At 44.7% G+C, this 13,558-nt stretch overlaps 1 protein-coding gene across 3 annotated transcripts in view; it reads right to left on the bottom strand.

Annotated features, from left to right (window-relative positions):
- Window positions 1–13,558, bottom strand: part of pak4 (p21 protein (Cdc42/Rac)-activated kinase 4) — a 30,243-nt gene that overhangs the window by 761 nt on the left and 15,924 nt on the right. For all 3 annotated transcript variants that reach the window (XM_020623221.1, XM_020623219.1, XM_020623220.1), the window contains exons 2-10: window positions 10,590–10,826; window positions 8,995–9,197; window positions 8,656–8,848; window positions 7,999–8,232; window positions 6,747–7,205; window positions 5,533–5,666; window positions 4,333–4,459; window positions 1,313–1,438; window positions 1,088–1,222 (exon numbers count right to left, since the gene is read on the bottom strand). In XM_020623221.1, coding sequence (XP_020478877.1) covers window positions 1,088–1,222; window positions 1,313–1,438; window positions 4,333–4,459; window positions 5,533–5,666; window positions 6,747–7,205; window positions 7,999–8,232; window positions 8,656–8,848; window positions 8,995–9,197; window positions 10,590–10,790 — 1,812 coding nt within the window. In that variant the 5' untranslated portion in view covers window positions 10,791–10,826. The remainder of the gene's footprint in view (window positions 1–1,087; window positions 1,223–1,312; window positions 1,439–4,332; window positions 4,460–5,532; window positions 5,667–6,746; window positions 7,206–7,998; window positions 8,233–8,655; window positions 8,849–8,994; window positions 9,198–10,589; window positions 10,827–13,558) is intronic.

Here is a 13,558-nt window from a genome sequence, read left to right as displayed (position 1 = left end):
CTCTCCTCTATCCACTCACCCCAACCGGTCGAGGCAGAAGGCCGCCCACCAAGAGCCGGGGTCTGTCGGAGGTTTCTTCCGTTAAAGGGAGTTTTTCCTCCCCACTGTCGCCAAGTGCTTGCTCAAGGGGGATTTGTTGGGTTTTCCCTATGTAATAATATTGATAACAGTAAGGTCTAGACCTTACTTTGTAAAGTGTCCTGAGATGACTTTTGGTGCTATACAAATAAGGTTTGGTTTGATTTGACTTAGAACATATGTACACCTCATTTTTTGAGCTGTAGGTCACGTTTGAGATGATAATTCACCGTCGTAACATTTTAGATAAGTGAGAAAACAAGGCAAAGCGCCACGGGCCCATTAAATCAAACCAGGTTAGATCAGGCTGCTAGAAATAATCAGGTTTCTACGGTACATGTGAACTCAGTTAACACTGCAGGTAAAATTTTGTCTTTTGAAACTTTGTGGACTCTGTTCTGCAACTCTTCTCCAAACTGTTTCCACACCTTCACAGTCCATCACCTAGGTCAAAGGTCGAAGTGGGCCAATAAATTACGAAGCAGTGCTATTACTCCTCTGTTAGTCCTGTCTGTGCCAGACATTTCTGCTTGACCCCTGCTTTATTTAGACACTTACTCTTTTAATAGTGACGATGTAACGAGCGTTTCCTTTGTGAGTCACATGCTATCGTTAGTCAGAGTGGTGGCTTCAGTAGTGGGAACAGTGCCAGGATGAGGATGACATTAAACCACTGAAGAATAAGTCAAAGAAAGGTCATACACTATGCAACACTAAGTGTGCCACTTCTCAACCACAAGGCACGTAAATACTGCCCCTGTTGCAATAAAGAAAATGACAGAAGTTGTAACCAGACCTTTTCATCAGTGTATAGGCAAGATGTCTTTTCTCTTCCTCTTGTAAAAGCAAGGTTTCATGTTGTAATATCAAACTAATGAACTTGTGTGATCTGATTGTTTTAGCTAAGAGAAATCACAAGACCCAAAGGAAGTGTGTTCGCTGGTAGAACGATATCCCTGACTTCTGACGGCCGTGGTGCACACAACAACATGTTGTCTTGTTGTCGTACCTTGTGCAGGTTCTTCAGTTTGGGAGGCAGGTTGTCTCGAATCATCTTCATAGCTTTGAGCGGCGGCTCGTTGAAGTACGGCGGCTCCCCGTCCACCATCTCTATGACCATGATGCCTAGAGACCAGATGTCCACCTGGACACAGCGAGAACAGTCAGTCGACAAGTAAAAGAAATTGTTTAGATGTGCAAATAACAACAAGAGAAAACCCATTGCGAATGTCACCTCCGGTCCATAAGGCAGCCTGGATATGAGCTCTGGTGCCATCCAGTACGGCGTCCCAACCAGAGACTTCCTCCTCTGCACCTCCTTAGAAACCTGGGCACAGAAACCAAAGTCTGACAGCTTCACCTGGAGACACAGAGGAGTGACGAGAAGGAAACACAAAGGTACAGGAGTTATATTTTACACAAAATACTAGGGCTGTACCTGACCAAGCAGTTTGTCAGTGGACTCCCCAGTGCGACTACTCAACCATCTATATACCACCCTCCGACCACAGGGGGAAGCACTGAGCAAGCTGCTGCTTGGCACACCAAAATGAGAAGATGACAAACTGACGTGACTCGACTGTGACTATTAGGGGACAGCCCTACAAAGTACACAACACAGTGACCTTCACAGCTGAGGAGTTTTTAACATCACATTTGTGTCTGAAGGAATGCAGTCACTCTGTGTAGGTACCTTGTTTATCATTTCAACGCTGCTATAGCAGTTGCATTCTTCCAGAAGTCTGTGGCACTGCAGCAGTTTATTCATAGTACATAATGAATTCCTTAAGGCTTGTAAATTTGACTTGTTACTACGGAGAAGTTCAACAGAAAACCAATGAGCAGTTTATCAGGTACACATAGCTGCAGACGTAGCCTCGTCTCACTGATATGGATGGAGCGGACCTGTCAGTGTAGATCAATACAGGTTACAAATAAAGATGCAGTTTTTTCAACACCTCAGTAAAACAGTCTGAACCCAAACTGAACATTATCACGTTCATAAAGCAGAATGTGATGCAGGACTTTTGCATTAGACTGACTCAGCTGTAGCAGGGTGTTTCTAATAAACTGTCAACTCTGAGAGGAAGCTCAACATCCATTTTGAATATCTAAGGCACTTTTCACGCTTCAGTAGCTGACAGACAGTGGAGTCAGGCCTCACTGGCATCCACCCGTCTTTCTGAGAACGCCTCTGCATGGCTGTGTATCTCGACAGAGAGCCAGGCTTTGATGCTGCTCATGAGGCCGACTGCGCTCACATACACAGGATGGCTGACACAGATGGGCGGAGCTTCACAGACAGCATCACCATTTATTTATAAATATGAGCTCAACATTAATACCTGAATTAACCAGAAGACAGACCTAATGTCTGAAGCTTAATGTCTTTTCACACATACCACCCCACACACAGGTGCATTTAGACACAGCAGCCCTACTGATGAAAATCACTTGGCTGAGCCTGCTTCTCCTGCCAGGCCAAACCACGAACAACAACTGAAACCCAGCACCAAAACACCACAGCAGCCAGCGGCAAGCTTTCTGCCTGAACATGCACCCACTCAGACGTCTTCCCCTTCCTGCAGTCATAGAAAAAAAAATACTGGAACGCCTGCATTTCTGTCAGATAACGCACCAATTCTCCAGAAAACTGTCGCAATTACAAATCTTTGGTATTCTCATGTTTGTCTTTTGTTTGCATTGGAACAATAGGTAAAAGCAGAACTCCAAAAATAGACTGGACAGAATTATTGACACCCCCAACTTAGTATTTAGTAGCACACTCTTTGGACAAAATAAGTGAAATCAATCACTTCCTGTAACCACCAGTAAGTTACACCTCTCTACTGGAATTTAAAAGTAGGTTTGGATGAACATCACAACTGTGTGAAGCTACACTAAAGCACTTAGGGCAAAGTAAATGCTCTAACACATCAGCCTCACTGACCCAGTCACTGACCCCCCCATCTCACCAGGATGACACATTTATGGCACAAGGATTAAGTAAACAGCACCACCTAACCCGCTGTACAACAGTGATACACACAGGTGACAGATGAGAGGACGACCCAACAGAGTCCCAGTGAGGTGCTGGGCCACCATGTGACACCACAACAGCTCCACCTTGAGTCTCCAAGTCTCTGAACCCTCCTGGAGGGATGAACACTGTTCTTCCAACAAATGTTCCCTCGTGTGGTGTTTTGATGGTGGTGGGGGCACTGGACCACCCATTTCTTCGGGCGGTTCCTTTGTCATTTTATCCCCCTTCTTCTGGAACTGAAATAGATCAGTTTAGCCCTTAACTGTTACAGACTCGTATCGTGTAGGTTTGTTGACTATGACACACCAGAGACCGAGCTCTCTTTTTCTCTGATGTTGCTGTGCAACCATGTTGGTTTCATTTTCTGCAAAAAGCAGAAACTTGCTTGTCAACAAGCAGGAAGTGAGTTGGAATGTGTCTCAGCTCTTCAGCAGCAGCTAACAGTCAAGCATTTAGTTCCTTTTTAGAACCAACTTTTTATTTTTATTCTTCTAAATGTGGGTCATGTTTTGTCACTGGTTGCTGTGCTGCACTGAGTTTGAGCATCCTGTGAATATAAGTGAGGAAGCAGCTCCTTCCTGTCCATCATATGCACACAGTGAGCCACAGCAGCACATTAAATCAATTTTAGCATCAATTAAGTCAAGTGTGCTAGTACTGAGTCCTGATAATGACCGGCACCAAAGGATGATCTGGAAAACGAAGCTGTGTATATACACATTTCTATATTTATAATTAGTTTGCTTTTATTTTCCTAATGCACGTTCTTTTTCTTATTTTGTTCTCAGTCTTATCATCTTGTTTTCTTGTTGCCTTACATCCACGCCGAGAGCTACTGTACCAACACACCAGGCCAATAAACCTCGCTCTGGCTGAAACGTTTACATGGAACAGAACCATGATTAATGTTATGCTTGTGTTGCCGTGACTAGTCAGGATGTCTTTTATGTAGTGCTGCCTCAGGCAGAATGATGTAGTCTGACAAATGAAAGAAGATGTGTGCATTTTGCTTATGTGAAACCACAGACCAAACTCTTCTTTGCTGCAGCTGGTCAGCCCACAAACAAGGTTTCCTGTCCTCATCTGCCTTTTAAATCACTATGACAGTTTACAGCTTTAACACCTTTTATAAACTGCTCTTCCTGGTGGAAGCTGGTGGTGTGCTGAAAAGAGTGGCATGAAGAGACCCTTGTATGGAAAAGTGTGCATACCCGGCCATCATGAGTGAGGAGGATGGAGTCACTTTTTATGTCTCTATGGATCACACCCTGTGTGTGCAGGACAGACAATGCCTTCAGGACGGACAGACACACTGTGGCAATCTGCTCCTCGTTCATCCTGCAGAGAGAAGGACACCAGAGACATAAGCCAGTCTGTTGCCTCTGTTATTACTGCTGTCTCCAGTTCACACCATCGGGTGTGATCACATCTAAACCCAGGTGGAAACTAAGTACATTTACACAACTGTACCCAAATAGAATTTTGAGGTATTTGTACTTTTGAGTATTTTCATTTTGACTTCACTACATTTCAGAGGCAAACCGTGTACTTTTTACTGCACTACATGTATTTGATAACTTTAGTTCCTTTTCAGAATCAGATGAATCAAACCAAACCCAGTTGAACCATCAGACTCTATTGATCCCAGTGGGAAATCCACCAGCTACCCAGTAGGATGGAAAGTACTTCAGCACAGTATACAAGGTGGTCAACATCAGCTCCACCGTTACCAACATTAAAGCGATGGACACATTAATGCATCAACAATATAATCTCGATATAACAATAACAATATAATAATGTTAATGCACAATATGATGTGCATTAATGTGCATTAATGTGAACGGTACCATTCTGCATAAATGACTACTTTCACTCTTGGTGCTTATTTTGCTGCTAACACATTTGTGCCTAACTAGCACTTCGAATGCAGGACCTTTGCTTGTAACAGTATTTTTACACTGTAGTTGTTACTTTTACTTCAGTACACAATTTGTGTACTTCCTCCACCAGTGTGCAGCGCCCACAAACACAGACCAAAACAAACTTTTAACTTGTCTGTTTTACAGTTTGTAGACAGAGTCAACCAAAGTTACAAATACCTGCAAATGCATAAACCAATAAAACATTTGATGTTGTGAACAACAGTAAAATGACACAGGCCGAGGTGGCACATCTCTGTACGGAACAGATTAGGTAACACTGCCCCCTTATGGACGACAAGAGGAAATTTAAGCCAGTATATTATAATGGAGAGGTGATAATAATAAACAGCCTTCATTAGAAATAAAAAGACTTAAACTAAATGAAAACACATTTATTATAAGGTCACGTATCAACCCAATACAGTTAAAAGTTGGCATAAATGAATCAAACCTGTCTGAAGAAACAAAGCGTTTCTCTGTTCTCACCTGGTGTGTGTCACGATGTCAGTGAGAGCTCCTCCCTCCAGGAACTCCATGACGACCCAGAGCTCGTCTCCCACCAGGTAACTGTTGTACATGTCCACCACATTCTCATGGTGGTAGTCCCGCATGATCACCACCTGCAGTTACCATGGAAACAGATGCACAGACAGGATGTCATCACATCACTCAAACTCAAAAGAATGGCAGCTTACAGGTGGACAGACTCGTGTATCTCAGTCGTTAATGCTGCTGGAAACCGTATCTAATCACTTAGAAGTCTGAAAAGTAAAGTGATAATTAGCAGCTAATGTGAGTGTGAAATGGAGCTGTGTACTCTATCACCTGCATAATTTGTTATTTTATATCTAAATGTTGTGCGAGTAGAGCGTGAAACAGGCTTTCATCCAGTACATTTATATTTGCTAAATTAGCTTGTGTCAGTAAAACATGGAATATACTTGTCAGTGTTTGTTTATAAATGTTGATGATAAAATAGCACAGTATTCACCCAGGAGCCACCTGAACAATCAAAACCAACACAACAGCTTTGTAATAAACTCTCATTCTATGATTCCTGTAATATTCAGTTCTTTTTTTAAAACAGTCATTAACACTGATGGACTAGTGGCTAGGATTCAGCGCTCTCGCCACTGCGCCCCGTTCGATTCAGGGTTGCGTCAGGAAAGGCACCGGCGTAAGACACACGTGCCATTCTTCACCATGTGAGCTGTCAGTGTGATGATTCACTGTGGCGAAAGTGAATTATTTATTAATGAATGAATGCTATATCTGCCAGGAGCATAAAATTTACCCATGTCTGTATTTCAAAATCTTTACGTTCCCAGATGAGCGGGAGGTCCGCTTCTCTGCACTGTGAGACGAGGAGAGAGCAGAGCGGGCTGGCTCACACTCACACACCAGAGGAGAGACAGGGCTGTATCTGACTCCACATGATGTTACTCATTACATGCAACAAAGTCCACCACTGAAGGGAGCGAGTCCCAGCAGTTTACCAACACTTTGCTCTCCCCGTGGTCAACTCCTCTGGTCCCGTTTACTCACTAAACCCAGAGGCCAATTTTATCTATCCAACAGCAGAGTGTAATGAGCTCTGTATATGAAAAGCAGTTGAATCTTTCCTCTCTGTCCGGAGGAAAGTGTGACTGGTGCATCCCTAGTGTCCACCAAACAGCGTTCACTAAATCATGAAGCCCTACCTCATTGAAGAGGAGTTCCCTGCGCTGCTGTTTCCTCAGGTCCATCTTCTTCACAGCAACCAGTTTCCCTGTAGTCTTCACTGTAGCAATACACACTATCCCCGTGGACCCCTCCCCTATCTTAATGTAGTGGTCAAGGTAGGTTCGTGGATCGCCAGGATCCACCACCATCTGTAGCGCCGCTCTGAACTGCTCATGGGAAACCCTCTGGGGCTCTCTCTGCGGTGAGCAGCCCTGAGGCTGAGCACCTGATGCCGGCGGCCCAGAAGACAGCGGGGGCCGTGGGGCTGGAACGTTCGGGTGAGGGGTATGCGGATGCTGGGTGGCCTCGGGGGTCAGGCTGGGGTGGGAAGTGTGATGAGGGTGCGGGTGGCTTATAGGGGGCTTGGAGCTGGAAGACCCTTGAGCTGAGCCACTAGAGGGGCCGTTTTGAGGGGAGGACTCATGGTGTCGAACCGGCTGAAAGGAGGAGAACGTTACCAGAAACAGAACGTACAGTGAGCATTAAAAAAAAAAAAAACCAGAGGAAGCCATCTTCTCTGGTTGGAGCTGAAACAAGAATAATTTCCTTCATCAAAAATAATCATTTCCTCTAGACACAGGAGGGGGCGACTGATTTAATCCTCAGAACGTTACAAGAAACAGAACGTACAGTGGGCATTAAAAAAAAAAAAAACCAGAGGAAGCCATCTTCTCTGGTTGGAGCTGAAACAAGAATAATTTCCTTCATCAAAAATAATCATTTCCTCTAGACACAGGAGGGGGCGACTGATTTAATCCTCTATCACAGAATATGTCATTTTCATTCACAAAACTCATGTAAAATGGTAATTTGTCCAAAAAGTCAAATAGAAGACTGTTAATGGATAAATTACCATGTAGAAATGTCTGATTTAGCACAGCACAGTAAATATCTGGCAAATGCAGGTTCTTCATCACAAAACTCAACAGCAGGGAGCAGTCCTCCTCAGTGATTTGCCTAATACACAGTTATATTATTAGTTGTGGTACAGGAAATGATGTATTGTGTAAAAAAAACAAACAAACAAAGAAAAACAATAAGTTTCTTATCATGGCACAATTCTGTAAAGTAGTTTGTATTTATAAAACCATGAACTCAACCTGCAGAAACCGTGACACTAACGCATCACTAACATCTTCAGAGGAGAGAACTAGGGCAGGAAAACAAAAGACAAGGTGATACCAGCCATCATCCATCAGCCAGAGGCTCAGCGTGCCCGTCTGTCCCTACCTGTCCAGTGGGGCTGCGTCCGCCTTCGCTCTCTGTGCGTGGGTAGGTGTTAAATGGCCGTGCGGCCTGCTGGGCAGTCTTTATCACCCCCTCAGTCACTGGCAGGTTTGGGGTGCGTATGTTGGGTCCAGAGAGAGGCCTCTTGTCCCTGGGAGACTGAGGGCTGCCATCCCGTGCCACGTAGCTTGACTTTGGCCTGTGATCACTGGGCTGATCCCTGGGAACCACCTGCTCCTGAAGAGAGGCAGGGGTGGTTAAGAGACGGTATTAAAAATGGACAGGAAAAGTGCATGAATGGAAGCGGACAGAAGCCACAGGGTGGATTTCCTGCTGCAGTGTCAAATGGCAGCAAATAACAAATATTAACTAAAATGCACAAGACTCGATGCACTTGTTTAAGACCTAAACAATCATCAGCTGCTGTGTTATGTCCAGTAAGAATATATCAGTATGGGAAATGCAGTTCTCAGGTTTGAGTGGTTAGGGTTAACTAGGGTTAAACTAAGACTTAATATAAAGACCTAGAAGACAGTGACAGTAGGAAAGAGAGCTCTGAGTCCCATTAGCTACAATGTCAAACTAAAGACTATTATTATGATAAATATAAAGTTGTGGGGCCGTTTTGTGTTTGATTCAGAGTTCATCTTTCATCCCTACCTGGTCCCGTGGAGGTCTGTTTCTGTGTGGGGGAGGAGGAGGGCCAGAGTCTGGTCGGTCCCTGCGGGGCTCTTGGCCTCGTGGCTGCTGCTGAGGCCGCGCCTGTTGCCCTTCATCCCTTTGAGATGGATGGACCGCTCGCGGCCCCTGATGGGGGTCACCTCCACTCCGGTGGTCTCGTCTGGCTCCATCTCTGAGAAGCAGAGTGATTTATAATTGGGGTGTAACAGCTCGTGGGCTCCGTATTGTTCCAGTGTCCATCATAAAACTATGACGTCACCTATCAGAGGAAATACACTGCAGAATCACATCACCTGGAGCTGCAGTTTAATCCCTTACCTGTCTTGTCTGTCTGGGTGTCTCTGGTGAGGATCTCCATTCTCCTGCACTCCTCCCCCTGAAGAACTGGAGTCCCTGCGAGGCTGGATGGGTGGGCTGCCTCGTCGCAGGGAGTTGGAGCGTATCACAGACATGGTGTCAAACTCATCCAGCAGCCATGTCAAAGAGCCGTCCACCGCCATCTTGTTGCCACGTACGATTGTCTGGGGAAAGCGGTGAAAACCGTGACTAGTTTAGGATTCTGTATCATTTTACAAAGGGCTTATAAAACTGTCAACGCTCCAGTGAACTGTTGGGTATTAAATTTGAATATCGTTCAGTATTTGTCTTTTGTATCAGCATCAATCCTGTGGCCCTGCCCCTAAACCTTCCTTCCTGCTTAGACTGAGTTAGTGCCACCAAGTTAATTGGTGACAAGGCAATAGACACGGGACAATATAACTTCTTCTTGATAAGATTCAATTCACAATATGGTGCGTAGAAAAATTCAATGACAACAATGTATGAGTAGCTACAGAATACTTTATTCATCTCTTTTCCCCTTTTCTAGCACTGGTGAACAACCAGATATACTAGCTCCTTACACACAACCCTTTCAAGGCGGGATAGGTGCGCCTTTATTCAGCCTGGTTTTCTGTGTGGCGGGCCATTCTCACTCCGCTTCTGGTTGGCCTTGGTAGGCGGTACCAGAGGTGAAACAAAGGGAAGACGTGCTCTGTGTAGAAAAGATGAGCCGGCAGTCTGGGACCAAGTGCTACGATCTGATGATGCAATATGTGCGCGACACCATCACCTGTGTCTCAAGTCTGCACGCCGCTCTGACTCGAACTGTTGTCGGCTTCTGACTTACAGGTCAAAGCGTTTCTGATGTCACAAACGCGCTGACTGTAGTTATTACTCATTCACACACATAGCAAGAACCAGGCTAACCAATTCTGTGTGAAGTGAAAAACAAAAATACTTGAAGAGCCAACGAAGCTACATCCGCACTTATCTCTCTTGCCATTGTTGTTTTGGTTTGTAGACTATCGGAGCATCACATTACATCACAGTTGACGCAGAGTGACGTCATGTCTCGCCTCTGGTGCCGAGAGCCAGCCTGCTGACCGAATTCACACGCTGGCTCACGATTATACCGCTCTTAGCTCGATCTATATGTACAGCAGAAGGGCGGGATATTGGCGACCCTTTGGAACGGCGGTAGCGCAGGATCCCGGTGTAAAAACAACTACTGACATACGTTCTGTTAGGTTACCTGTTCTGTTAGGTTAAAATGAAGTCGCTGGTGTATATAGAGCACACAACACAGCGTTACACAAAACAATACATATTGTGATGTTTTTGTATCGTGATATATTGAATTTTGATATATTGTCCCATCCCTACAAGGTAAGAAACACTCAATGTGTGCGTTTGACCCCTAAACTTGGCTTGTAAAGACTACGGCACCACAGGGACCATGATGGGAAACTGATCTAGCAGCTGGAACTCACAACCTAATAAACAGAATTCTTGAAATTCCACTTAGGTTTAAAATATGGACCATCTACCTTAGCTAACTACTTGTTTGTTGATTTCATTTCAACTCATCTCACCTTGTGTGGCTCTACAGTCGTGATGACAGTTGCGTCGATGAAGGGTTTGGGCCTTTTGGCGGTGTCTTCGATGAGCGACTGCCATTGTCGTGGCAATCCAACAAACTTCTGCTCCTGCTCGTCAAAGTCTGTGTGCACGCGATGCTCAAAGTTAGATGGAGCGGAGATCTGGATACGCGACTTCTTCTTTTTGGTGAACATGGTGGCGGCTGAGGCAGCTGCAGCCTAGCATCAGACCTGAGGGGAGGAAGGAGGAACCAGAGGGGGGTTAATAGGAAAGACTGAAGGAAAAATGCAAATGTCAAACTTCCAGGTGGCATATGTAAAACACACCACAGGCCTGTGCACAAACGGCAGCCTCAGAAAACACTCACTGTCTTGACTCAACACGCAGGCTGGTGGAGGGTTCCTATACTATTCAATCAGTGACAAAGTGAAGTACTTAAAGCCTGTTTACCATCATTGTCAGCAACTGACTGCCTACTTATACTACAGCAACCTAACTGGTGTGTCACATCTCAACAATAAAAATGCTTTGTGTTGTGCGAGTAGACCACCCAACAGGGTTATTTCAGCTCACTGAGCATTATACCAGCTGTGACCTTTAGCTGAAGCTCACTGCTCGTCTCCCATTAGTAATAAGAGGACAACTGCTTCTCTGCAGTGTTTCCTGATGGGCACAGTAACACAACCAACCATCTTTACCGAGACATTTCCTGATCATCTCTTGTGCTTTTCTCACTGTGGCTGTCTCTGCTATGTCACACATATACTGTAATGTACACAACACACCACCGCTGTTGACTGCTCACTTCCTGCCACATACAACTCTCTTACTCTCTTCTGAACTTTGCTTCATTTGAAAATAATTCTGGCATGAATTTTTCAGTGTGTGAAAGCAGGAGGATGCCTGTGAGAACTTCCCCCAGACCTGGTATCTACATGTACTGCAGAGTGACCTTTGAAGACAGCTTGATATCTGACAGCTCAGGTGCTGTGGGCCCAAACCAAAAGTAAAGCTATTAAACTATTAAAAGTTTCTTCAAACCATGAAGGTCAACTAGCTACCGGCTACGAGCCAGGGCTAAAGCAGCTTAGTCATGAACCAGAGGTCCCCACTATGGTTCGGGGCCACAGGTCTGGGCGGGTAACACCGTATTTGAGAAAGTTACAACTAAAAAGAAGTCGGATGCTGCAAGAAAGAAAACTGGAACTAACATCGGTGTGGCTTTTCAATGATGGCGGCAACTGAGAGAACAAAAGGGGCTGAACAGTGACTCCATGGTGTCCGTGTTTCTGCTGGACAGGTCATTATCGGGGGCATTTGATATTTTCCTGAAATCTGTAGGTAACAGTCAGGTGTTGCAGTGCGCGTTGTGTTTTGGAGGAGTGGCTTTGGAGAGACGTCAGAACCAAAGGGTAGGATTTCGCCGATTGTCTACTTTCAAACTCGAGCTTCCTCTTGCTGGTTTTTCCATCAACCCTGCCTTTAACCGGGAACAGCTATGATCAGCAGCAGCTGCTAAAGACGGGCAATTGCGATGTGAAGGATTTTTACACAGCTTTGTCAGGATTCAAGAGTCACTAACACAGGTACACCCAAATAATTTCTCTAATGTAATGCTCGCTCACACATCACGTTTGGCCGTTAACACAGAGTGAAGCTGATGTTACACTTCCTTTGTCTTTTAATAATGTTTGGACCCCCCAAAATAAAATGTCTCATTTATCTGCAGGATTCTGAGGTGAACGATTTAGACAAAGACTGAATTTTGTCAAACAATGACAAGTTTGCACGCCTCATATTTAGTCAAAAAGTCTGCTGTGAAAAGATCAACAAACACTGTACTTCATATTGGACATTACATATTAAAATATATAAGGGTTCCTATTGTTCTGGTCACTCACTGATCCATTTTTTCCCCAAGTTTAACATGAGCATTTTCAGTATGGCACTGTTTCTATTAGCCCATATCATCTCAGTGTCAATCGGTTACTGGCACATGATCACATCTGGTCTCATCAGTGAAATCTGCTGCTACTGTGGCTGAAATGAAAACCTGCAGATGGTGGAGCTATAACCTCTGAAGCACTCGGGTCTGAACAGTGTCCCTCTCTCTACTGTGCTGCATTGTCAGTGGGCATCAAAGGGACACTCCCAGTAGTCAAACGGAGGCTTGCTAGTGAGATCTGTGTGTTGAAAACAGATCAGGGGCCTGCTGCGTAGCTGAGCACAGGGGTCAACAGGAGCGGTAAGAGCAGCTCGCCTGTTAAATCAAACAGTCTTCTCTTCTTGTTTTTCTGCAATGTACTTCCCCAGTTCGGCCTTTAGTCTTGCACAGAAAAGAACAAAAAACAAGGGAAATTGAAAACAAAGCAATGAAAAAATGCAGTGTGAGGTCCAGAAAGGGACAGGCAGGAGGAGGGTGAGCTGGGTGGGTCAGAAGTCAGAGGGCATGAGTCATGCTATGGTGCACATGACGCCTTTCACAGAAGGAGTGTTTCAAGTCTAGCAGGACCTGCCCAGGAACAAGCTGAGAAAAGAGGTTCACTGCCACAACACAACTGTCTAGGACAAAGAGCTAAGAGAAACCAGGATAAGTATCACTGTGGGCACACAGATACACAGAAATCCTTGATTGTTATCACATGGTGCAAAGCTTGCATGACATCACCCGGTACACAGTATCCCACATATCAATCCACTTCCTGTAATTCTCTGAATTTGTTACAACTTCAGAAGAGAAATACAAAGAGCCCAAACACTTCACACAGAAAAACAGCACAGTGTGTTTTTCATAAGCACTTATCTTTATAGATTAGGTTAAGGCAGACAGATTACTTTAGGCTGCAGGGAAACCGAGATGTTACAACAGAAGTAAAAAAAACAAGGTACACTGGAATTAATATGTAATTATTAATGTATCACTGAGTTATGGATATAAAATACAGAGCAGAGATAAAGTTAA

The sequence above is a fragment of the Monopterus albus genome, unplaced genomic scaffold (assembly GCF_001952655.1).
Source record: "Monopterus albus unplaced genomic scaffold, M_albus_1.0 scaffold294.1, whole genome shotgun sequence".
Lineage (NCBI taxonomy): Eukaryota > Metazoa > Chordata > Actinopteri > Synbranchiformes > Synbranchidae > Monopterus > Monopterus albus.
The sequence above is the reverse complement of the archived record's forward strand: the minus strand, read 5'-3'. Positions and strand labels throughout refer to the sequence as shown.